Source organism: Sus scrofa, chromosome 17 (genome assembly GCF_000003025.6).
Source record: "Sus scrofa isolate TJ Tabasco breed Duroc chromosome 17, Sscrofa11.1, whole genome shotgun sequence".
Lineage (NCBI taxonomy): Eukaryota > Metazoa > Chordata > Mammalia > Artiodactyla > Suidae > Sus > Sus scrofa.
This window is the reverse complement of record NC_010459.5, coordinates 43,817,069-43,842,286: the sequence shown is the minus strand read 5'-3', so window position 1 is coordinate 43,842,286 and position 25,218 is coordinate 43,817,069. Positions and strand designations below refer to the sequence as shown.

Below are 25,218 nucleotides of genomic sequence, written 5' to 3'. Positions count from 1 at the left end.
GCCCCCACCCCCAAGCCAGACTGGGGAGAACGACCCCCAGGAGGGGCTCTTACCCGTCTTCAGTCCCTTCACCGGGAAGGTGGCCTGAGCCAGGAAGTTCTGGTCGCTAAACATGTCTTCTTCATACACCACAAAGCGCAGGAAGGCAAATTCGGGGTTACTGATCTGGAAGTGGAAGAGCTTGGCCGGCCACACGGGGTTCAGTCCGTTGTCCACTGTGAAAGCAAAGGCAGAAGGCCTCAGGCCACCGCTAGGAGGGAACAGGGTCATGGGCGTGAGGGGCCTTTCGCACCCTGAGGGGGAGGCTCACCCACAAACTCTGTCTTCTGCTTGATGCTGTCATACTCTGCTCCGGCCACCTCAATCTCCACAAAAGGACACACAATGCCTCGGCCATTCTTCGGCAGATGCCGGGCCCCCAGCACCTGCAAGGCAGGCAAAGACTGGCTGGGACAGTCCTTCGGCCTCCCCCGGGGCCCGGCTGTGCAGTGGAGCAGTGCGCCCTCTGCTGGGCCCCAAGGACACTGCCCGTTAAGTCTTTCAAATCAGCAGGGCCCTAAGAGCCTCTGCGGCAAAAATTCAAGTTTTAGCTTTCACCACAAATTTCAAGTGAGCTTTTGCAATCTATTTCACATGAGATCCATGTATATTTTAACACAGAAAATTTAAATTATTTCCCCCAGGACAAAAAATGGAAATCTCTTCTCTGGGAAAACAAACATGTTCACCCTACACGATCCTCACTCCCCTCCGGCCCCTTCACCCTGAGCCCTGCAGCACCAAGCTGTCCACATCACAGCTTCTCACCAGGGTCATGGCAGCGCTCAGATGCTACACAGCCCTGGGGCTTCGGTGGGGGTCAGTCATTCTTACCCACGCCCCATCCTAGGCAGTGCCATCTGGCTTGTTCCTAGCTCCCCACTGGTACCAGCTTCCTGCCCGTCTCCTGCCTACCCCTGCCAGGCTACTGTGGCTTGGCCTTCCCGGACAGCCTGACTCCTTAGTGCCAAGAACTTGCCACATTTAGTCTGGCTGCCCCAGCCTGTGCCGCTCAGAACCCAGGATGCTTGTCACTCCTCAGAGGACAGTGACAACCTCCTCAGGCTCAAGGGCAGCCCAGTGCCCCCTCCTTCATTAACTCACACCCCAGCCTTGAGGCCTGAAACGAACGAACCCCAGCAGTGTCCCCTGCTCACCTCAACACAGATGGCGCACGGCTCCAGCCCGCGGAGGCTGCTCTTGTCGAAGGGGTCGAAGGCCTCGTCCCTCATGGTGCTTGGCTGCAGCACGTAGCCGCAGTGCCCGCCGGCCATGAAGAGAGCCTGGTTCATCTGCATCGGCTTGTCTGCAAGAGTCGGGTTACAGGGTGGACTCCAGCCCACCTGCCCCCCAGGGCCCCCACCCCTCGGGCCACCTCCTCACCTGGGGTCTGGAAGTTGAGGGCCACCAGCTGACTGCCACAGATCCACATGGGCAAGGGGTCATAATTGGAGGAGTCCAGCCGCTGGCCCTTGGGGTAGATGCGCGACAGCTGCAGCCGGTTGTACTGGAGGAACTTCTTGCCTTTGGCCTTGTTCACATACTTCTCAGCCTTGGTTTCCGGGAAGGACGACATGTCCCGGTAGCAGGCGCGTTCTGTGCCGATCTCTGCGCCAAAGAGGGAGAGGGCTTACGGGGCCCGTCCTCCCAGGTGCTGCTGGGGCTGCACCCGCACCCCACCTGGGCCAGAGCCTTACTCTCTTCATCGAAGGGAACAGGCCGGCAGTAGACGACGAGCTCAGAAAGCTCCAAGGCGATTTTCTTCCTCCGCTCCATCATCTTCCCCTCTGTGAGCTGATGACACACAGGCCCTGAGCCAGGCGGGAGACCTCCCCCCACCCCCCGGGAAAGGGGAGCCCTGGGCACACCCACCTGCCCCTTCCAGACCCCATTCCCTGTCCTCAGTCACATCTCAGAACTGTCCCCTCTCTTCCTGCCCCCCGAGGACACATGCCCTGCCAGACTTAAGAGGGCACACCTGTGCTCCAGTAACACCCCAGGGTCCTGGCTGACTGTACCCCCAGCCATGCTCTGTGGCCACTTAGTACCCAGCCTCTCTGAGGAACAAAGGTTGCCTCCTGGTTTTCTTGTGACTTCACTGGGGACTCGGGTTTGGTCTTCTGTGTCCTAAGAACCTTCCTTCCACCTCTCCTGGCCCAGAAGCTCACCCTCAGTTCCCCTCACTCAACACAACCACCTGCTGGCCACAGCCAGACTTCAGCTTGGGAAGCCCACTCCTAAGTGCCCCCGGAAGGCCCATTTCCTTCCAGACGGGGGGACTCATTCTCCGACTCTTCCTTCCTTCCCAGACCCCAGGATCCATCCCTGCAACCACTTCCTCCTTCCAGGCTCCGCTCTTGACAAAATCCTTAGCACCCACCCCTCTTGGCCAAGCTTGAGCTGTCCTTGTCCCAAAGCAGCCCCAGGTGTGTACTGTAGTCCGAGCACCCGACCCCAAATGACAGGGGTGGCATCAAACAGGCACTCCCGCAGGCTGGCGCCTCCCCCTCAACCCCAGGCTCAGTGGACGAGCCTCCCTGCTCCCGAGGCTGCGCCCTGGCCTCCCACACTCTGTGATGCCCGCCCAGCCACTGCCTACACGGCTGCTGCCAAATCCCACGGGCGCTCTCAGGCTCTGCTCCGCAGCCCTCAACACATCAGACCCTGTGCCTCGCCGGCCCACCCTTCCCAGCCCCTCGTTCTCCACACCCACGTCCTCCAACGTCACGCCCTGTTCCTGTCCCACACCACGTTGCCCCTAAGCCCTGGGCACCCACTCCGGCTTCCAGCCCAGATTCATCCTCCACCTCTGCCCCTGTCATCTAACTGCCCGCTAAGCAGAGCCACCTGAGTGTCCCATGGGTGCCTCCAACTCAACACATCCTCAGCCTGCCACACCGCCAACCAGGCGTGAGTTTCCTCTGCTCCCAGCCTGGCGCAGGGGCTGCACACCCCAGGCTCCTGTGGTCTGAGGGCCACCAGCAGGCTCTCACCCTGGCATCCGCGGTCTGGGCCACCTCTCGGATCTTTTTCACCCAGTCCTGCAGCTCCTCCTGTGAGTCAGCAGCCACATCCAAGGACCAATGTGCCACCGACGCCATGCTGATGGAGAAGACGAAGAGCCTGTTGTTCTTGCCCTCAGGACGGATGGCTGGGAGGGAGAGAAGAGCAGAGCTGAGGACACATGTGCCTGGGTCCCACCCCACACCCCGGGCACTGGCTCCAATGAATTCTCTCCCCCCATGGGGAGGGGGTGCCGTCTGCCAGGCCCCTTTCACAACCGAGAATGGCTGCATCCCAGCACTAAGTCCCTGCCACCCTGACCACGTGCTGTGCCCCTCCCCACCCTGCTTCCAAGCCTGTGTCCCACCCCGGGACCCGCCGTCAGGTGGGACAGTCATCCACAGTGCCTGCAAGGGACGAGCAGGCAGGGGCCACAGCCAGGGGTGACAGAGGGAGCGGTGGTACCCAGGGATGGGGAGATCTCAGAATGAGAGCGGCCTCTGGGGGTCTGGCCTTCGTCCCTTTCCCTCAGGGCAGGAAGAGAGCCACCAGGGGCCTGACCCCAAGGGGCAGTGCACAAGAGAGCGAGCCGGGGGCTCACCTATCTGACAGGCTGGCACATCCAAGACCCCCCGCAGCAAGTCCCCCAGGGGGCTGTTCTCGTCCAAGTGCTGTGGGAGGCAAAGCAAGAGAGTCAGCCAGTCTGCTGTACACATGTGGGAGGGGCGTCTGTGCGTGTGAAACACACACCTGACACGGGTACGTGCGACCAAGGCTCCACGGGGCCTGAAGGGACCACCTACGAGGGGGCTGTGCGCACAGGCACCCCGATGCCACGTGTGCCGGGGATCTGCCCCACCCACACGGCTCTGCTCTCACCTCCCTCTCGGGCTCCAGGGCCGCAGGGCTGACCATCTCTTCCACGTAGTTGGACGGAAACCACAGCTGCTTCTTCCCACCATAGTCCCCCCGCCACCTGTGGAAGCCATAAAGGTGCTGACCCCCAGCCACCACCCCAAACTCCCGCGCAGGCCCATGGGCACCCAGGACCCCCGCCAGCACCAAGGCTCTCAACCCGGGGCCACCTCACCAGCCTCCCTCCTGCTTCTCCACGTTCTGGATGATGGCGCTCTTGGTGAAGGTCAGCTCGTCATCTCTCTGGGCCTTGTAGTCGAAGAGCGCTTTGACGGCACACTGCGGGGAGAGGCGCGCTGAGCACGGCGGACAGGCCCTCCCTGCTCCACCTGCGCACACGCGTGTGCCTGGGCTCGGCTGTCACTGCCGGAAACCCGCCCTCGTTGCAGTCCTGGCCCTGGGCCTGCGGGAAGCTCCATGGGGTCTGGGTGGAACCCTGAAGCCCCTGCCCCGGGCGTCAGGCTGGGAGGCTGGGAAGGGAGCGTCTGTGGGTGCTGAGTGCCTCCCCTGAGACCAGGGGACCTTGGGGTGTGGCTGGGACCCCGCCATTCCTCCTCTGCCAAGTAGGCAAGAGACTCCCGCAGGCTCCCGGGCTGCCGAGGAAAGGGGGTGAGGGCAGAACACAGCTCCTCGTCCCTCAGAAGAAAAGGCGAAGCGAGGAAGGTCCTGTCTGACAGACCCCCCCCTGGAGGTGTGGGGGCGGAGCGGCAAAAAATGACGTCTTCTGGCCAGCGTGCCCCCACCCTGTCCTGCTGCCGGCCCAGGAGGAAAGGGGGCTCACCCCAGGGGCAGTCGGGAAGAGTCAGGGCTGACCCCCAGGGACAAGGCCTGGGAGGGGTCAGCCCTGGGAGAGCTGCGGTTGCGCATCAACCGCATACCTCTCACCACCGCTCAGGCCTCGGAAAACCACAAACACCACTTCTCCACAAAGACCACAGGCGGCCCTGAGCAGAGAAATGCAATCCCCGAGCAGCTGGGGACCCTCCCCAGCTTCCTGTGCCCAGAGCACTAGGCTGTACCTTGAAAGTCGGCATAGGGTTGGCCTCCACGTAGAAGCCAGGGTTGCGGCCCTCATACAGGGCCCCGTAGTCAGGCTCCTGGAAACAGGACAGGACAGAGGACATTAACACCCAGCGAGGAAAGCTGGCTTCCTCACGAGACCCGTCGAGTCCGCCCCCACCGCTGACACCTGGTCCACTGGGCTGCCCCAACCTCACGCCTCAGCCCCTCTTTCCACATTCTCACCTCACTGCCCAGCCCACAGCCCAGCTCCTGAAGACCTGCCCTGCAGGCGAGGCGCACGGCATAGCCATGCAGGCGCCAGGACCCCCACCGCCACCCCAAGTGCTCCCAGCACACACCTCTCACCTCCCAGCCCCAGCGGGCGGCAGCCCTCTCCGTGGCCTTGTTGGCCACCTGGGCCCACTCGGACCAGAGTCTCCAGTGGACATACCTCCCACTCTGGACGCCTGCCTTCTCCCCGTGGCCACGACCCTGCCTTCTTTCCTCAGTGGTCTTCCACTGGGGCTCTGCCCGCCTCGACCACATCTCTGCGTGGAGCCTGTGCTCCCCGGCCTGGGCTCTCCCTGTGAGAGTGTGAAGACCTCCCTACCCGGCCCACTGTGGACACTCTAACTGAATGCCTGTCTCCACCTCTTCACTCCTAACTCATGCCTGTCCTGTGGACACCACCCAGAGACCACTCCCTCCTGGACACCTCCTGGCACCCTGTGTGCCCCCAGCTGGGCGAGCTAGCCCTCCCACAAGCTGCTGAAATGCCCTGGGCCTCTCCACTGCATCCATCCAATCACCCAAGGACCCTTAGGTGCACCCTGCCCGGCAGCAAGCCTGAGAATTTCTGGAGGACCACACAGGTCTCTCCGCGGCCTGCCAGGCACCCCCCCCCCGCCACTGCCCCCAGCCACCAGGTCCTCACAGCTGTGCCGATCTTCTCCAATGCCTCCTCGTTGATGGGATAGCGCAGCTTCATCTTGCGGTACAGCGGGTGCTTCTCATAGTAGCTGACAAGATCCACGAGGCTGTCAAACTCCGAGTTGCCCAGCATCACAGTCTGGCCCTCCTGCTGGACACGGCAATGCTTGATCTTGCCCTCAGCCCTTGACAGAGACACAGCAGTCACACAGGGTCAGGACAGCTGGGACCAGGCGTGCTGGCACCACCCCCGGGGTCCCAGGGCGCCCCCTCACCGGAAGGAGATGGCGTAGGAGTTGGGCTCATTGCGTTTCCGCACCAGGAAGGCCCCGTCCCGGGGCACGCGCATCAGCATGTGCTCGGCCTGCGCTCTGGTCAGGCTCGCGTGGTACCACCTGTGGACGCCGGAGTCAGCCCTGGCCCCGCCCCCACCCACTCCCGGCCCCGCCCCGGCCCCGCCCTCACTCTTTGCTCTCGTGGGCGTTGGTCTGCGGGACCGGCTCAGAGAGGCGCATCTCAAACTCGTTGCAGCGCAGGGGCACCTGCTGGTAGTGTGTGATGAGGTCGTAGAGTGAGTCGAAGACGAGGTTGTCTGTCAGGAAGAACTTGGGGGTCCCAGCGTCCTGCCGGGAGTGGATCCGGCAGTGCTGGACTTTCCCGTTCCGCCTGAGGGGGACAGGGAGGCAGTGAGCAGCAGGCCGGCCCGACCACCCTCCACTCGCTGCGAGGCGCCCCGTCTCGGGGAGAAAGGCGAGCCCCACAGGGTCTTCACGTTGAGGAAGCCTGTGCGCCCACGGGCACCTGTGCCACGCTGCAGGGTGGCTGTCCCAGGGGCGCCCTCTCCACATGTGCAGGCGCAGGGAGGCTTACCAGAAGGAGAGGGTGTAGTCACCCACGAAGGTCTCACTCTCGCGCACGAGGAAGGAGCCGTCCGGGGCTCCGGTCTCGATGCAGTACTCTGTGAGCAGGCGCTCGGCGATGTGCCGGCCGTCCCGCCCCGCCCCGAGCTTCCCGTGGAACCACTTCTCATTGGAATGCAGCTCTGTGCTGCTGCTCGCCTGCAGGGGGAGGGCGCTGGCAGAGACACTCCATGACCCTGACCCCAGCCCAGCCCCCGGCCCTGGGCCAGTCCCTCACCTCCTTGGGCTCCTCCTCATCCTCGTTGCCCTGGTCACTGCTGGTCTCCTCTGAGTAGTAGATCTTGCTGCTGGTCAGAACAAAGTAGTGGGGATACCACTCCTGGAAGAGAGGGGAGCCAGGCCTGTGGAGACAGCCCTCTCGCCACCCTGCCCCCGGCCCAGCCCGGCCCAGCCCTCACGTGGTTCACAGGGTCCTCCAGGTAGAGGATGCCGTTCTTGATGGAGTTGCTGATGTCGTTCTCAGAGTACATCACAGACGTAGGCACCTCCTCATACGCACTGCCCTCAGCCAGCTTCTTGTGCTGCAGGGGACAGGCCGGGACATGGCATGCCAGCCTGGGTCCCAGAGCCCCACCCCCTCACCCAGGCCCAGACTGACACCGGAGCAGAGGTGGGACCCACACAGCCCTACCTTTTTTTTTTTTTGCTATTTTAGGGCCACACTCATGGCATATGGAGGTGCCCAGGCTAGGGGTCCAAATGGGGCTGCAGATGCCGGCCTACACCACAGCCACAACAACAGTAGGTTGTGTCTGCAACCTACACCACAGCTCACTGCAACACGGGATCCTTAACCCACTGATCGAGGCCAGGGATTGAACCCGCATCCTCATGGATCCTAGGTGGGTTCATTACCACTGCGCCACGACAGGAACGCCAGCCCTACCTTGATGAGGATCTTCCTCTTGAGCTGATTGGGTGAGGGGAGCCCGTCGGCCGCGATGTCCACGGGCTTGGTGAGGAGCGTGTCCCCGAGCACCTTCTTGAAATACTGGGCCATGTTCCTCTGCTGGGCAATGCTGCAGTGGTCCTCGATGGACAGGATGACCGGGTACCTAGTGCGTGATACAGACCCTGCCATTCTGCAGCGTCAAGGCTCACGTCCTCACCAAGAGACGAGCTGGGAGCCTAGGGGCTGAGGTCCTTTCCCCAGAGAGCCACCCCAGAGAAGAGGCGGGCCCTGCCACCGCAGGAGGAGGGGAGGGTTCACAGAGGCACTATGGGTGCAGCAGAAACCAAAGGCTGGGACTGTGGCCAACAGGCGTCCCCAGAGTTGGTCCAACCACGGAGGCTGTCCCAGCAGCAAAGAGAAACATCCCACACCCAAGGTCAGGAGAGGTGACAAGCAGCCTCCAAATTAGCCATGGGGGGTGGGGGGGCTGGTGACCCCCTCAGTGAGGTGGGAGAGCCCCATGACTACAGGTTGGGAGGACTAACAGGAACTGCAGAGCGAGACACAGGGAGCACAGGCAATTCTCTGGGTTGGGAGGGGAAAGCAGTGGGCAGGACAATGGCCCAGGGCCCAGGGCTAAGGAAGTAATTTTGATGATGAGAAGAGCTTGACTGTGCACCACAGGCTGAGGAGAAGGCCTCAAGCAGAGGGTGGGCTAAGGATGCAGGAAGCACAGCTCTGGCAGGCCAGGCAGCAGGAGGTGGAAGGTGGGGTGCGGCCAGGAGAGAGCTGGAGCTGAGCCACCCCACTCACTCTGAGGCCACAAAGGCGTGCTCCTTGATGGTGTGCAGGACGTCTGAGAACTTGATCTTGGTGGTCAGAGTGTGTCCATGGTAAATGACCGGCATCCCGTCTGGGCCGTCCCAGCAGTCCACTGAGGAGCAAGGCGACCACAGTCACGCGGGCAGGCCTCCCCTTTCCCCCCCAAGGCCGGCCCCCACGCACACTCAATGCAGCGGCAGCCCATCCGCAGGCAGCGGGCGTAGGCTTCCAGGGAGGACTCGCTGGAGAACTGGTCCCCGGTCAGGTACCTGGACAGGGAAGCGGGGCAGGGCGGTCAGGCGAGCCCCAGCTCCTGAGGTCAGGCCAAGGGGGTCAAGCGGGCCACTCACGTGTTGTGAGAGGAGGAGATCCAGTAGTGGGAAAGGGGGTTGTTCATGGTGTCTGGGCACACGGCATCCAGCTGCGAGTTCCACACGCTGTTCTCCTTGGAGAACAGGAAGGTGACAAACTGCCCAGAAACAAATGTGGAGAGGAGAGAAGATGATGAGCCCCTGCCCTGGGCCACGGCACAGGGTGGTGCAGGAGAGGGTGCTCAGTCCAGGTGAGGGCACAGTGGACAGTGGGAAGGCCCCAGCGGGGCTCCGGTCAGCCCACCGGCTCCCTGATTCTGCGACAGGGAGTGAGAGGCAGGGCTCACCTCGTCCAGGAAGAAGTAAGTCTCCTCTATCTCTCGCAAGGGGTCTCGGAGGAAGCTGAGCATGAACTCCTGCACCTGGAGCCGGTCGACAGCCCACAGCTCCTGATGGGGAGGGAGGTCAGGGCACGTGAGAGGCCTCCAGCCAGCGGTGTGCCCAGCCCCCTCAGCCAGCACCCTGGCTCAACCCCAGCCCAGCCGTACCCCCTGGTACTCGAGGAGGAACTGCTGGAACTCAGGAAGGGACACCCGGCAGAGCTCTGGCCGCTCCCCTGCCCTGCAGGAAAGAAGACAAGCGCTTGGCAGACAGCTGGCTAGTGTGGGCCACAGACGACGAGGGGCCCCTTGGAGGGAGCGCACAGCTGCCCAGAACGGTCCAGCAGGGCTCAGCCACCACCCCCTGCCTCCCACCTGCATTAGGAATCAACCAGGGGAGGGACAATGGAGCCCTGGGAGAACCCCACCTCCCCACTTCAAACCCAACCTTAGGGTACTGGCTTCCAGGAAGGGGAGGTCCATCTGCAGGAGAAAGAACCGGGTCAGCGCAAAAGCCCCAGGAGGCCATGTGGGGAAGGGGCTCTCGGGAAGAAAGGCTGGGGCATCGGACAGGCAGGCCTCCTGAGGACAAAAGCTGGACAAACAGCTCCCCAACACCCCCAAGCAGGGCAGCAGGGCAGCAGGGCTGAGACAAGTGGGGCTGGGGTGGGAGGGCAGGGTGGGGCGCTCGGGACAGGTGGCTCAAGCACCGTCTTCTGGGCGCTGTACATGAGGCTGCGGTACAGTTGTGCAAACTGTCCGTAGGTGATGTCGCTGCTGCGCTGCTCCAGCTCCTGGAGGCAGAGCGGGACTTCCAATCAGGCCCGGGTCAGGGGGGCGGCACTGCCCACCTCCCCACCCGCCTGCATCCGGCCCGCAGGCCCTTACCGTCAGCCGCTCTCGGAGGAAGCGCATGTTGGGGACCCGGTAGTTGACCTGGGACAGCATGTTCTTCAGATCCTTGGCTGATATACTGAGGACAGGGAAAGGGGGACATCGACAGGGGCCTCACTACCCCCTCATGACCTCTGACCTGTGGGCTGAACCCACCTGGGGCTGAACAGGTAAACAACACTATTCTAGGATCTGGAGTCCTGGCAGTGAGGCTGGCTCAGAACTGTAGTGATCAGCGGAAGTCCCTTCCTTCCTCTGGGCCTCAGTTTCCTCATCTGAGCAAAGGAAGCCTATGATTGGCACAGAGGGGTGGCCAGGGGAGGGGAGCCCATCTGCAGGCCCCTCCCCTCCCCCAGGGATGGAGGGAGGCAGTCCCTCCAGGGCCCTCTGGAGCCCTGCGGAATGCCCTGTGAGAGCCAGCAGCTCAGTGCCCGGGTTGGGGGGCCTAGGAACTGGGGACTTCCTGGGGAGGAGGAGGAGGGTTATCCTCAGCCAAATCCGCTACTGGCCATGGGGGAAGCTCCCTAGGCCTGACAGGGAAGAAACCTACCTTATGGGAACTCTGCCCCAGGATGGGGCAGAACACACTTCTGGGCCTGGCAGCTGGATGAGAAAGATGGGGAAGGGGGGATCTTCTCTCCTACGAGGTGGTGGCTGGCACCCCTCGTCTTCGAAATCAAGGGCCTGGCAGACAGCACCCAATGCCCCTGACAGAGGGGTCCTATCGGCCAGCGCTGTTCAGCAAGCACTCGCCCAACCCGTCACCTAGGAGGTGGGCCAGTGGGGAGGGGGCCTCACTGGGCAGGCTGGGAAACCTGCTGCGTCACCAGGCTATCCTCCTGTGGACTCCTTGCCATCAGCACGACAAGCAGGTTGTCATCACTCCCCCTGAAACACCTGCCTGCCCTGCCTCCTTCGCCAGCTACTGCCCTTTCTCTGCTCCTCTTCATTGCAGCGCCTTAAAGTAGCTGCCCAGGCTCCTTTCATTCCCCGAGTCCCCCCCGCCCCACTCCTCCACTGCCTGCCACAAGATCACCAATGACCTCTGTACTGTCAGGTCCAAGGGGCACCTCTCAGTCCTCCCCCCCGGCCGTGACAAGGCCTGGCATAGCTGACCACTCCCAGTCCCGGGGCCTCCAAAGCTCTATACCCTCTGGTCTTCCTCTCACCTCTCCAGGGGCTGCTTCCATAGGCGAGCCCCTCACCTCCCCAATCCCCAGTGCTGGAGCCGCCTGGGCCTGGGATCAGTCACCCTCTTCCCCTTTTCTGGCTAGGCTTATCCCCAGGAACTCCAGCCTCGGGCCTTCTGAAATACACTGCCTACATGTTCCCCAGGTAACATCTCCAGCCCCAAGTTCTCCCCTGAACTCATGCTACCCAGCCACCAGCTCAGCATCTCCATTCGAGCAGCTAAGGGCACGACACCAAGGTGCTCGCACACCCCAAGGTGCTCCCCCCACAGCCTTCCCCACCTCAGTCATGGCAGCTCCATCTTTCCAGATGCTCAAGCCAGAAAGCTCACTGCCATCTTTCACTGGCCACCTCTCACAGCCCCAAACCAGTCTGTTAGGAAATCCTACTGGGCTCTGTCTTCAAAGTGTTGCCCAGCCCCAACTGAACCACTTCCTAACCCCAACCCCGAGCCAGGCCTCTTCACCCAGAGTGTTAGAGGTGCTTCCTGGCTGGGCTCTCCACCCCGCCCTGCCCCCGTGCGACTGAACTCAGGTCATATCACGCCTCTCTCCAACACCCTCTGTGCTGTCCATCTTTCTCCCAGCAACTGTCAGCAGTCCTGTCACCTGGTTTTTGTCCCCCACTTCTTCTCAGCCCCTCTGGCTGCCACACCACAGTCTCAAAGCTGTGAGCTTCCTGGAAGCCCCACCCCACCAGGACCCTCAGAGCCAGCTCTGCACGGCCTGTCTCCCACCTGCAGTGAGCCCTGGCCTCTGCCGCCAGCTTGCACCAAGGCCATCAGAGCTTTCCGCAAGAAGCTGCTTGTGCCAGACCACCTGCCCACCCCTGGCCGTGCTGAGGCAGGTCCTCCGGTTCTCCCGGCAATGCCTGGAGGCTGGGCGACTCTCCTGGCCGCCCCAAACCACCCCACTGGGCGAGAGCCAGAGCGCAGAACCTACCGATCCTCACGATTCCGGTCCACTGAGTAGAACTGCTTCCGCAGCCACCTGGAGGAAGAGAAGGCTGAAGCGAGGCCCAGGCTCGGGAGGAGACCAGCAGGCATGCCCTGGGCACAGAGGCCTGAGTCCCTGCCTGCTCCCTAGAGCCCTAACCCTGTTGGGCTGGTTCTTACCTCTCAATCTGCAGAGGCGTGGCCGCCTGCAGCGTGTCCTCCATCAGCCAAGTCAAGCCCTTGATCCACATGTTCACTTCGTCCTCAGAGGTAGCTGTGAGCAGAGGGCGGGGAGTTGAGCCTGGGCCGGGGGCCATTCCCCTTGAGCGCCCTCCCTCCTCCAGCCCCTGGGCACCCACCCTGCAGACTCAGGGTCTTCAGGCGGAATTCCATTCCATACAGGATGACAAAGCAGTGTGACTGGTCTGGTCGAAAAGCAGGATCCTCTTGGTATCGATCAAAGTCCCGGGAGGTCTTCCCTGGGCGGATCTCCTTGATTTCGCGAATGTCAACTAGGAAGGCAGGGAAGAGGCCAAGGCCGGGCTGGGGCTGCCAGGGTCAGCACTGAAATGAGGGCAGCCTGTCTCCCCACTCAATCCCACAGTCCCCTCAGGGAGGGACCACAAGGAGAGACACTCCCAGGGGGCAGACCCAAGACCACTCAGTCCCACTGAGCGGTGGAGGAAAGCTGGGCTGAGGCTAAGGGCAGAGTTCTGCAGAGAGCTGAGGGGTCTAGGCGAAAAGCTGTCTGGGGGAACAGGAAGCTCCAGCCCAGGAACCTTCCCTTGGTGACAATATAGGAGGGTCACTCTGACCTGGATGAGAGCTGGACTCAAGAAAGAGAAATGGGGACCCAAGGCCATTGTGTGAGGACCAGTTCTCGACACAAAAGTAAGCAAACCGAATGGTTAAGTTCAAGGGTAGGGCTGGGTCTCAGGTTGCACAGGAGGAAGACGGGATTGGGCCAAGAGAACCGTGCAGCCTGAGAGCCACCCTCGAGACACCCCTGAGCGGGTCTCAGCAAGAGCAGCAGCTGCCCTTGGACGGCTCCCACCCTGGCCTTCTGGGGCCCAGCTCACACAACACAGCCTGGGGAGGCACCCGGGCCAGAGCGGCAGATGACCAGCCTGGGGAGGCACCAACTCAGAGATGACACCGAGTGACTCATTTAACTTCTCTCCATCGGTTTTGCCATCTCTAGAACAAAGGGCGTGACGGAATTTCTCTAGAAGGCAGAACGGCAGAAGAGACCTGCCTGGGCCCTAGGGGTGGGCTGGCTGGGACCAGAATCCAGTCCACTGCACCTTACTTAGCTACGTGGCCTCAGCAGAGTGGCAACCGCTCTGACCCCACTGCTTCCACCGTGAGGCGCTGCTCAGCTCTAAGCCCTGACCTCCCAGAGTGCCCAACCCAGCAGGTGGCACTCCCCCTCTACTCCCCCATCAGTCTTCGGTCCACACGGGCAGTCTGAGCAGACGTGCAGGTTGTGACCCCAGGCGTGGAGAGGGCCCTGGCTGCACACTCACACTGTCCCCTGGTGGTGGCTGCGACCCTGCACAGAGGCCAGATAAAGAGATTTAGGGAGATCAACAAGGAGAGGCCTGGCTTAGCCACCAGAAATGACTGTGAGCTCCCTTTTGGCTCTTGAGCCTCTTCAAAGGCTCTCAACTCAGACTGGCCTGGAAGATGTGCAGCCAGGAGCAGTGCCCATGTGCCGCCTGGCTCGTCTCCATCCCCAGAGCCCTCCCAGGCCCAAGTGCCTACCACCCTGGCTGGAATGTCCTAAGGAGCCCAGTCCCTAGGCCCTCTTCCTGCCACAGCTGTGCGCCACCTATCCCAGGTCCAACAGCCCAGGGCCCTGGCCAAAACATCACCAGTTCGACCTGGGCCCTGCTCCTGTGCCCTCAGCAGCCCCTCAGGCCTGGTCCTCCAGCTGAAAGCCCCTGCTTTCCTGCCAGCTGTCCTGCCCGCCAGTTCCCACCAGCCATCCTCCCTGAGCCTCTGAATCTAAGACATTGTTCTGATCCCTCCCGAGGATGCTCCTTCTCTGGCCTCCGAGCCCTTTTATGATGGGTCTCAGAGATTCACTGCCGCTTCTGCCCTCCTGTTGTCTCTGCTCCATCCAAACTAAGCTGGACCAAGAGCAAGTAGAGCTGTCTTTCCTGTCCCCCATTTTGCTCTGGTCCCCAGTGGGAAATTGTCTGCCTCCCAGGCTCCATTCTCTGCCATCAAAGACCCAACTTGGAATCTCCCTCCTGCCTAATCACACCCTTGACATCTCAGTATGTTAGTTCTTCATCTCCCCCAGGCCAGGCGGGGTGGTCCAGTGCTTGCTGAATGACTGAACAAACAAAGAAAAAAAGCAGACACACCAGCAGGGGGAGGGGTAGCAAAATGGGAGTCGAGTTTTCAAAATGAGGAGTTATGCTCAGGCAGAAACAGAGGGGGAGGGGGGAGACTGGGTCACAAAGACCCAGCCAAGAAGACAGGGTTCCTTCCCAAGGATGGAAGGAGGAGTCGAACAGGGGAAATGCCCAGATCAGAAACTGCAGAATAACCACAAACCCTGCCCTTTGAAACAGAAACCAGCATGCTTTTCCGGTGCAGAGCTGCTGTCAGCCCCCTCCCACACCTCTCACACAGTCATACAACCTCACACAACGCACACGGGCCAACATGGCCTGCGAGATCCACAGCCTGGGCCCTTCTACACAGCTGCCTGCCAGTCCACGACGCGGCTACCAGCTGGCAGGCAGCTACAGGGTCAGTCTGAAGCCCACTGCCAAGCCACCTGCAGCCACTCCATGCGTGGATGCCACACACACACACACACACACACACACACACAAAACACACTGCCAGCGGGTCCTAGGTGACCCTGTGGTCTCCTGCCCTGTGCTCTTGAGTAATTTCCACCGGGACTAGTCTGGAGGCAAATGAGGCCCCCACCCAAGACAGGGGCCAGGTAGGCAGAGAGCAGCTCTGGGCCAGGCGCCCATGTCTCCCAGGCTCCTGCTGGCCACACCAGGCCCCCTTGCACTTCACCTCACTGGAGATGCCAGCCTGGCCCTGATACCTCCAAGTCCATCAAGCCAACAGCAGGGCCTAAACAACACGACACCGGGGTGACAGGCTCTACCAGGTTCTTAAAAGCCGCATCCTGTACAACCTCCCACCTCCCCTCAACCCTCCTACCTCCCAGAATAAATACAGCAGCGTCCTCTTCTGAGAGCCAGGATGGGTCGCCCAGGGACTGCCATCAAGGGGAGAAGACTCCCTGGGACAGGCATGGCCTCGGCCCTAGTTTTGGGGAGTGGAGCCCCCTACCCCCCAGTATAGTCTGGGTCGGACCTGCAGCGGGACAGGAAGGTCAGGAAGAAAGACCCTCATTGGACCTGGGAGCTTGGGGAGGGGAGAACTTAGAGCTTAGAGAAGCTGGAGACCCATGACCTAGCAGTCATTCCCATGCAGAGCCACGGACAACATTCAAGGGACACAGGAAGAAGAAAAGCCAGCAGTACTGGGAGGTCCTGGGAAGTCCTGGCTAGGCCTGAGATGGGGGCACAGGGAGCTCTGAGGACACAGGCAGGATCCCACAGCCAGGGGCCCACCTGATGTGCAGCCCAAGTGAATAGGGCTTCGTTTATGACAAAGGCCCAGCGCCACGCTCACCCAAGCCCGAGAGGGCCTGGGTTCCACTGGCACACCCCAGCCAGCTCAGCCCACCCGAAGCCAGGGAGAGCTTATCCCTCCAAGGACCAGGTCCCCGAGGCCCACGCAGAGGCTCCCTGGCTTCAGGAGTGGCGTGGACATCACCACACCAAGCAAGGCCAGGGTGGACAGGGATAAGACGAGCTGCCTGGGCGGTGAGGGGCACACAGACTCTTGGGAAGAAGCGGACAGACCAGCCCTTCTCCAGAGGCTCTGGGCTAGTGAGGGACCACCTGGGCCAGGGACTGGCCTCACATGCCAGGCTGTCTCCTCCCCCTCCTCCAGGAAGTCTGCCCTGACCACCCCTTCCTGAAGGCTGCCCAGGCCTGGCAGAGGAGAACTACACAGATCTTAAGTTTTAGCTCCGTGGTCCTGGGCAGCCTCATGCTCCTTCAGCCTGTTTCCCAACTGTAAAATGGGGCTTCCTCCTACCTCACAGGGCTGCATAAGGGTCCTGCCGGGAGCTGGCGGTTCTAGGGAAGGCTGAAGCCCCTGCTGTGTGCCTAGTGCCATCGACCCAGGGCCCATCTGAGCCAGCAGCAGGGGAGATGACTGTGGCCACTGCCAGGGCTTGGCTGTAGGCAAGCCCAAACCCGGGCGAGGTAGAACTCGCCCACGGCAGCCTCAGCCCAAGGAAAAGAACCCAAGCAGCCGTTTCCCCAGCTCCAAAAGGGGTGCCGCAGGGATGGGGCACTGGGGAAGGAGGGGCCCGTGGGGCCTCTGACTTCACCTCAGTGCACATGGACTTGCTCTAAGCCAGAGGCTGCTGCCTGAGCCTCAGCACCGGGCCTGCTGCACCCACAGTACCCCACCCACACATCTGCTGACACTCGCAGGCCCTGCACCCCCACCTCGCATACACTGGTACCAGAACAGGACACTGGTAGATCCAAAATCACAAAGTTTCAAATCCTGTTTCCAAGCATACAGCTCTGGCCTCGAGCAAGTCTCTCTCCTCTCAACCTAGCTTGTGGATAAAGTGAGGGCTTCAGTGGGAAGGAGGCCTCCCATAAACCCTTCACACGCAGACAGAGAACTATACACAGATATCCCCAAGAGAGGCAGCCTTGACCTGTACTGACAGCCCCAACCTCAGACTGGCTTTGTTCTGGTTTTTACGCAGAGGGAAACTTGCTCACTGCCTGGCACAGGGGCCAGCTCTAAGCAATGAGGCAGAGGGCCACAGGCTGAATTTGCAAAACCAAAGACCCTTGCTTCCCTCCTCCAGGCCCAGGGATAGACTCCCTTGCCTGAGGCCACAGAGATTAGAGCGGGGAACCTAGGTCAGCAGACCCAGGCCTGGAGAGCAACTGCCTTCAGGACAATCCAGTCACTTTCTTTAGGAGCCTCAGTTTCCTCACCTGAACCACAGAACTGAAGGTACTGCTGCTCTCAGAGCCAGCTTCGCCTCTCTGCTAGCACAGCAGGCCCCGTCCCCTGCCACGGCACCCAGCCTACTACTAGGTGGGGCGAGGAGACGGTGCTGTGAAGGGGACAAGCTCAACGGCAGCCAGCCTGGAGCCTAGGAAGGGGCAGAGGACAGTGACCATAGGGCCTGTCTGCACCAGGCTCCTCTGGAGGTAGGGCTGCTTCCTGTCTCAGAATCCTGCTCCCCACCCCTCTCAGACAGCGGGCCCTTCTCCTGCTCAGGGCCTGGGGACGACCACTGCGGGGCTGTGCACAGGCGCGGCATTCCTGTGCACCAGGCAGAGCCCCAGGACAACAGGAACCCCAGGGAAGAGAAAATGGGGGGCAAGGGGGGAAGCACTGACCCTTTTTCAGGGTTCCTTACTGAGCCTGGCCCCCGAGAGCCAGCCAAGCCTGCCCTGAGTATGGCAGGTCGTGGTAGGGAAACCCACAACCTTAAATCAGACCGGAGCTTCTCAGTCAGGAATCTGTGTCCTAGGATCCCCTGCCCTCAATGCAGCCACCTGCCAAACAGTTCTACACAGAAGTCTCCCAAAGCTATTGGCTCCTCCATGCATCAGGCCAGGAGAAAGTGCGCAGCAAAATCACTGGCAGGGTGGGCAGGAGGCACAGCCCCACCTCTGCACCTCCCTCATCTGCAAAATGGGATCACTGCACCTGGCACCTCCTTCACTGGCCTATGGCAAGGTGTCAAGGAGATAAGAGCCAGGAAAGTGATTGTGCTAGAAAGGGACAAGAGGACATACTGAAATTTAAACCCTCATATGATGAAGATACGACCAAGGAAACCACCAGCACCACCACAAAAAAAAAAAAAAAAAAAAAAAAAAAGGGGAAATGGTACATATCACAAATTTCTGGACATGAAAACAAATGTTCATTGAAATATTACCCTTAGGAGAATTTCCTCTTTAAAAAGTGCATAAGATAATTGTTGGAAACTGCAATAGAAATTAACAGTATAAAAATGCCTGTAAATACATTTTAACACCTTAAAAAAATGGTAACTCATAATGAATATGAAAGTTTTCAAAAAACATAGAGAGGAGTTCCCGTCGTGGCGCAGTGGTTAACAAATCTGACTAGGAACCATGAGGTTGCAGGTTCGATCCCTGGCCTCGCTCAGTGGGTTAAGGATCCGGCGTTGCCGTGAGCTGTGGTGTAGGTCGCAAACGCGGCTTGGATCCCGAGTTGCTATGGCTCTGGCATAGGCCAGTGGCAACACCTCCAACTGAACCCCTAGCCTGGGAACCTCCATATGCCACAGGTGCGGCCCTAGAAAAAACAAAAAATAAAATAAAATAAAAAATAAAAAAATCTAGAGAGCTTGAAAAAAGTAAGTGAGTACTACCTAGACAGGTCCCTCCCCCTGGGGCTTTTATTGTCCCCCCTCTGGGATATGGACGCCCAGCCCTCTTCAAAAGGGTCCAAGTCTAATCAAGGCCATGAGACCCATAGACCCCAGCCCCGCATCAGCTCCCGGCTCCTACCTCTGAGCCCCTGCATGTGCCAGGCCCACCTTCTCACTTACATCTCCATCAGGCCCGTGCCAGTGGCACACTTGGTGCTCTCCAACTCTGGACACACTGTCTAGTGCCTCCTGGTGTCAGGTCCACTGGCCTGTCTGCCTCTACTTTCCACTCCCCAAACCCAGATCCCTGGGGAGGCCTGAGAATGCTTACAGAGTGCTTAAAGCAGGAACAAATTCATGAGAGTTAGATTCCAGAGCTAATTATCTAAGAGGCCATAGATAATGCTCAAAGATGGTACCAGGGATGACTTCCTGGATGAAGGTGGTGCAGTGGGACAATAAAAGCTAAGGAATAACCACCAATATGCAAATGCAGTGGTCAGTGACGTGACCAAATGGACAGAAGAAAGAAGGACCAGGCACAGTTGGGGATGACGTGGCCCCTGGGGACCAGGGCAATCTGAGACTACTGGTAAGTTCCTGCACAAAGGTTCTTGCAACCAGTGGGAACCACTGGAAGCTAATGACCCTTTGGAGAAAACAAATGAGAAGAGGCAGAGCTCCCTGAGCAACATGCCCAGAAGATGCAAAAGAGCGGTCCCAGAGGTGGGGAGACTTGAACAGATCTTCCCCAAAATGCTCTCTCAATAACAGCTTCTCTACACACAGTTTGGGCCACACAGATGGGCCATTTCCAGCCCCCACTCCTCAACTCAGCCACCTCCTGCACCACTTTCTAAAGAAACTCCACACCCAGGACCCAAGGTAACACAAGTAGGGCTGAGCTGTCCCCCCCAGAGGATGCTGAGATGGAGATAGGAAGCCACAAAAGGAAGCAGTGGCAATCAGTTGATTCCTGGCTGTGCACCTCTGCTGCCCTACACAGGGAGCTCCGCTCTGCATCCCAGGGAGCCTGGACCAGCTGAGAACATACAGCTTTGAAGGAACACACAGGTTCACAGCTCCAAAGGAGAAGTATGGTGGGGGCCAGAGAGGAAACAAGACAGAACTGAGGCACAGGTGGGAAAGAAACCTGATGCAGCAGGGCCTGGGATGGCCAGCAATTTCCATGCAGGTGGCCTATTGCCCAGGACTGGAAGGCGTGAAACTCCCTCCCCTACCCCCGCCCTGCTCCACTTTCCAACTGAAAGTCAGGAGCAGCTCCCAGGGAGGAAGGTGAGAGCTGAGGGGTGGTAGCTCTCAACCTCCCATTTACAAAGGACGAGGATCCAGGCTCAGAAACCCAGGGTCACAGGTTCAAGCAGCAAAGAGAAGGTGAGGCTGGGGCTTATCTCCTTCCCACTCTTGTGCAGCAGCATCTTCAAACCAGACCAGCAGCGCACAGAGGACCAAACCCCTTCCCAGGATGCAACAGGGAAACCCTGGCCGCACACCCAGGGCAGAGCTCAGCACTTGATCCAGCTGGGGCTCATCCATCACTGTTTCCCAAACACCTGAAGAGCAGCTGGCCCCTCTCCCACCTTGATAAACAGGAAAATGCCAATCAGACAGCTGGATGGGGATCTGTGGGATCCTCCCACACAGGACCCTGCACCCCTACATCCTAACTGCTTCAGGTCACAGCTGTAAAGGATCCTTGCCAGTTCATGAATCATCTGGAGTTCAGATTCAAGGTGAAACTCCTCTTTGGAGCAATGAGGAAATGGAGGCTCCAAAGGGTCTCAGTGTGATTGGTGGTGGTTCATGGTACAACTGGGGCCCTCTGCAGTGGTCCCACAGGGGCAGCCACCCCTGACATCGGGTTTGCAAAGAAAGAGCAGGGCAGCCCCAGCAAGCCTTCACACTGTCCAGGCAGGCGGCCCTCTTTCCTAGGATGTAAGACTAATCCCACCCATTTCAGAGGTGGGAACAGCATGCCCTGGCCTCAAAGGAAGGAAGGGCAAGGGGGCCCCGCCCAGGGGACTCAAAGCTGGGAGAGAGATGGGCAGCTGTCTGCTGGGCTTACTCTTTTATGCCATCACTGATTAAACGTGTACTAGGCATCTGTCCACTCCACGTCGGGCCCCGGGGTGGGTCCTGGGTAAACAGAGATCAATAAGGCTTTGGAGTTCCTGCCCCTGAGAAAGCCCCTGCCCGTGGAGGAAACAGATGGGGAAGCAGATAAACACAAGGTCCTGCAAAGAGTGGAACAACAGGGAGGTGTCTGTGGCTCTGAGAGCCAGAGAAAGTGAGCAGCTGGCCTCGGGAAGCCACGGACCACCCTGTCTGCAGGCGGCAGGTCTGGGGGGCCGCTCGACTCAGGTCCACCAGAGGGGATCACGGAGGCCAAGGCATCGATGCTGCAGTGTGGCTGTTTGGGGGAAAGGGGGTTCGGATGGATGAGGGGGCGGGAAGGGGGGCCTCTGCCAGCCGTCAACACCCGAGGGAACAGTGGCAGCGAGGACGAGGGGCTGGCCCCAGCCTCTCTGCCTGAGCCCAGAGGACTCTCCGGGCAGTCCTTTGCACACTGACCTCTGCTCGCCCGCAGGCCGGTGCTGCCCGAGTTCTTTCTAGATGTACTGGCTACAGAGGGGAGGCTGGGGGCCCAGGAGGGCCGAGTCCCGGGGTGTCCAGGATCTCGAAAGGCCCAATGAAATGCTCCCCAGTCAGGCTGCCTGGGGAGCCAGAGTACTGAGCACAAGTCACTTCTCCAGCCTCCTCTCTCCTGACCCTCAGGGCCACCCGCACGTTGACTACACCTTCTCTCCTGCCGGAAGCTGTCCTTGACTTCCCACAACCTCTCCTGGTTTCCTGGTTCTTCTTGGGCTCCAGGGCTAGCCCCTCTACACTTGGACCTTTGTTGATGCCCAGGCCAACGTCCTCTCCTCTCCCGATGCTCCACCTGCTCCCCAGTCAGTGCCATCCGTGCCCACAGCTGTACTACCAACCGCAGACAATTCACAAACATAGCTCTAGCCTAGTCCCCAACTCTAAGCTCCAGACCCTTCAATACAAATTCCTACTTGCTGTCTCCCCCTGCTCACCTCAAAGTCAACCCCTCAAAACCAAACATGCTGACTTCTCTCCCCAAACCAGGCCTCTTGCCACACCTCTTAGGTCAGCTAACAGCATCACTTCCAAAGAGGTGCATAAACTGGACTCTTCAGAATCATCCTCAGCATCTTCTCTCAACACCCTCCAATCTAATTCTTGAACAAGTCCTACCGGCTTTACTTGTATGAGTCACAACCATAAGCACCAAGCACCCAGAGGAATGGGAACTGTGTATATTTCAGGCTATCTGACACCGGAGTGTGAGCTCCTTGAAGGCATGAACCATGCCCACTGGTGTCCGTGCCCCCGTGACTAGCAGGAAATGGACTGTGCTGGGGAAGAGAGAAAAAAAATCTGGGCCCTCCCTCCCGAAAGGAGACGATAAGGCCTCTGGCTGGGGTCAAGTGATGGGGCTGAGGTGGAAAGGGGTTGGCGTGGACCTTCCCCAGTGGAGCTTGCCAACCCCCATGCCATCTCACCACCCCGCCCTGGCTCCCCGCGGCTTCAGCTTCTGTGTTACTGCCACCACGGGCCCTGCTCACTCTTGGGGAGAGCCATGGGGCCAACCCCTAACCCCCAACAGTCAACCTTGACTAGGACGCCAAAGATGCTCTGAACAAAAATAGGGTCATGAACTCACAGGCCTGCTCACTCAGCCGCCCTCTTCCACACACCCACCCAGCTCCCCCAGTTTAGCGCTGCTTGGCCCTCAGCACCGGGCCACTCTCTTTGGGCCACACCAGCCCAAGCCAAGCCACTCTCCTGGGGAGCCAAGGCCCCGGTGTGTGACCCAGCCTCTGACCTCACTGCGTAAGGTGACAGGGAACACCCACTCACTGCCTCCCCAGGAAGCCCAGCTCCGATTCTTCGAAATCACCTGCCCTGCTGAGAGGGGCGGCCACCCTGGGGCTTCCCCTTCCTGATCTGAATTCCCGAGTTCCACCCTCTTAAGACAGCTCCTGGCCTCACCTCCCCTGGTGCTGAGAGCTGCCACCTCGCCTCCCATCCAGCCTGGAGTGTAGGCCCTTCCAGTGCAGGCCAGTTCTCTGGCCGGGGACCAGGTCACCCTCATGGGAACAGTCTGGGCCCCAGTGTGCTCACTGGAGGGTTCTTTCCCCCTATTCTGGTGCTGGCCTCAAGGCGCCCTGAGTGGTCCCTGGCAAAGCGATGTATGCTACCTTTCCTAACCGCCCTGGTGGAGTGAAGGGCTCCACAGTCCCAGTGAGGAACTGAGGAGTGAACACAGACACACCACACCGACTAGCACGAGGAGAGCTGCCTCCCAACAGCTGAGGATGAGCAGGAGGAAGGGGTCCCCAGAGCCTGAGAGAGGCCCCGTTGCCCCAGCTGCCCTCCTGCCCTCAGGGAGGCGGAGAAGGCTTTGGGACCTGTGGCCAACTCCTCCCCTCCTTCCTAAGGTTAGTCACTCCATGAACTTGGCCCACAGTCTCTGGGCCTGAGGCTGCAGTCACTCAATCCCCTGGGGTTAGAATTCACCCACCACACACCCACGGCTACACAGCCAGAGTCCCAGCACGGCCAGTGCCCTTCGGCCCCCATGGGTGAGGCCAAACTAAGGACACTGCGGACTGGGGGCACCCCTTAAACAACCACTTCCCTCAGGACATTTCAGCTCGGCCATATCCCCAGGTGTCCAGGAAAACAGGAAGCCAACCCCAACTTGAACGGCCCACCCCTGCCGAGTTAGAATTAGATCTCACACAAACAAGTGGCCAAGCTCTTCTCGGCCGAACTCCTCACCACTCTGGTCAGCTGTCCGCCGCTGGGGCCAGGAGCTTTGGTCGGGCCGCCCACTCCTTGCTCCCACGCACCTCAGAGCCTTCCTGCAGATCCTCTAACAAGGCCGGCATGCCAGCCAGTGGGGTAGGGACCCACAGGAGCAGGCTATTCCATCCCGAGCTCAGCGGACAGCATTTTAGGCACAACCGGCTCCTGCCGGCCCCGGGCTTTCAGGGCTTTCTGTATGTTCCAGATCACAAGTTTCCCAGGATTGAGGACAGGGTCACCTCCTCTTCTTGCTTCCTAACCCCAGCTGCCCTGTGCCAGGCCTGGCTCAGCAAGGGAGATGCCAGTCTCCTGCAGGAGAAAGCCCTGCCCCGTTTATTCTGCATCCTGAGTCTCGCTGAAGCCAGGGCCACCGGCCAACACCAGGAAGGGCCCGGAAGGAAGCAGCAGAGCCTATACACAAAGCCTACATGGGGCTATAAAAAGGAGCCCTCCCTGCTTCCCCCAGAATGGGCCCGGTTCCTGGGAGGTGACGAGTGGGGGGAGAGAGCTAGTCCTTGTGCTTGGGCACTCAGCCACTGCAGCCTCTCAAAGGCCCGCCACGCACCTCCTCAAGGGGAACGGTCTTCCCAGGAGGAGAGCGAGAACATCAAGGGCTGGGGCAGGAGTGCCAGAGGAGGCTCTCCGAGCTGCATCTCCTGGACCCTCAGCCTCCCCAAGCCACCGCCTGCATCCCTGCTGCCTCTCCCCCAGCACAGAGTATTCAGGGACCCCCCCCCCCAACATACACTCTCGGAAGGCCTTCCAGGCAGCCACAGGCCCCACTCCCCTGGAGGCCCCAGCACACCCAGCTGTGATGAGAGGCTCTAACGCTGGGGTGATGGCAGGAAGCTGTGGCCACGAGACACTAGGCTTGGGGGCAGCTCATGCAGGGATACGTGTGTTGGGGTGACGGTAGAGAGATGACAATTAGGCAAGGGCACAGCACTAACACCTCAGAGTCTGAACACAAAGCTCCCCATATCAAAGGCAGCCTCTTGACCTACACAGGCAGCGTTCTATCTGCCACGACAGCAGAGCCACCCACACTGCACCCTGTGCCCCATTCGTCCCCAGCCTCCTTCCTCCAAATCCCCTCCAGCCTAATCCACCCAGTGTGTTCAGGCTCCGCACCAGGCCAACCCAGAGCTGCCAAGGCCACTCTCCAGAAACAGTGGAGTGGCTTGCCACGACATACACACGCAGCCTACGGGAGAGGGGCCTCAGTATCTGCCTCTGCGATCAACACAGCACACCCTCACCTCTCCAGACTGACAGAGGGGCCTCAGGCTTGCTTCCTTCACAGCACCACTCCCGGACCCCATCATGAGCTTTTCTGTCTGGCTGTCTAGGTCCTTTCTGGCTGTGTGTACGCCTTAACCTTTCTGTTTACCACCAGACGTCACTGATGTGCCTGGCACATCAGTACATGCCAGAGTCCAAAGCCAGGGAAGCACAAGTGGCATCTCACTTGTTCAGTCTGCCTCACTTCTCAAGCTTTTTTTTTTTAAGAAAAGAGTAGCGATGGTGACATGGAAAGCATACTAGGCTACAGATCTACTGCCACAGTGAACAAGTGAGAGGCTGGAGTGATCA

At 60.0% G+C, this 25,218-nt stretch overlaps 1 protein-coding gene across 7 annotated transcripts in view; it reads right to left on the bottom strand.

The window, feature by feature from the left end:
• PLCG1 (phospholipase C gamma 1) overlaps positions 1 to 25,218 on the bottom strand; it is a 34,551-nt gene that overhangs the window by 2,267 nt on the left and 7,066 nt on the right. For 4 of the 7 annotated variants that reach the window (XM_021078388.1, XM_021078389.1, XM_021078393.1 and 1 more), the window contains exons 2-29: positions 12,593 to 12,745; positions 12,414 to 12,507; positions 12,241 to 12,288; positions 10,103 to 10,187; positions 9,925 to 10,008; positions 9,663 to 9,697; positions 9,383 to 9,455; positions 9,182 to 9,283; positions 8,874 to 8,992; positions 8,707 to 8,792; positions 8,515 to 8,635; positions 7,696 to 7,864; positions 7,208 to 7,330; positions 7,027 to 7,128; positions 6,760 to 6,947; positions 6,355 to 6,555; positions 6,165 to 6,284; positions 5,894 to 6,074; positions 4,977 to 5,054; positions 4,133 to 4,236; positions 3,922 to 4,018; positions 3,644 to 3,713; positions 3,033 to 3,190; positions 1,737 to 1,833; positions 1,423 to 1,647; positions 1,197 to 1,345; positions 311 to 425; positions 54 to 215 (exon numbers count right to left, since the gene is read on the bottom strand). In XM_021078388.1, the coding sequence (XP_020934047.1) occupies positions 54 to 215; positions 311 to 425; positions 1,197 to 1,345; positions 1,423 to 1,647; positions 1,737 to 1,833; positions 3,033 to 3,190; positions 3,644 to 3,713; positions 3,922 to 4,018; positions 4,133 to 4,236; positions 4,977 to 5,054; positions 5,894 to 6,074; positions 6,165 to 6,284; positions 6,355 to 6,555; positions 6,760 to 6,947; positions 7,027 to 7,128; positions 7,208 to 7,330; positions 7,696 to 7,864; positions 8,515 to 8,635; positions 8,707 to 8,792; positions 8,874 to 8,992; positions 9,182 to 9,283; positions 9,383 to 9,455; positions 9,663 to 9,697; positions 9,925 to 10,008; positions 10,103 to 10,187; positions 12,241 to 12,288; positions 12,414 to 12,507; positions 12,593 to 12,745 (3,339 nt within the window). Of the gene's footprint in view, positions 1 to 53; positions 216 to 310; positions 426 to 1,196; positions 1,346 to 1,422; positions 1,648 to 1,736; positions 1,834 to 3,032; positions 3,191 to 3,643; positions 3,714 to 3,921; positions 4,019 to 4,132; positions 4,237 to 4,976; positions 5,055 to 5,893; positions 6,075 to 6,164; positions 6,285 to 6,354; positions 6,556 to 6,759; positions 6,948 to 7,026; positions 7,129 to 7,207; positions 7,331 to 7,695; positions 7,865 to 8,514; positions 8,636 to 8,706; positions 8,793 to 8,873; positions 8,993 to 9,181; positions 9,284 to 9,382; positions 9,456 to 9,662; positions 10,009 to 10,102; positions 10,188 to 12,240; positions 12,289 to 12,413; positions 12,508 to 12,592; positions 13,786 to 23,598; positions 24,343 to 25,218 lie in introns of those variants that run through there. The other 3 variants (XM_021078391.1, XM_021078390.1, XM_021078394.1) reach the window with 3 other exon arrangements.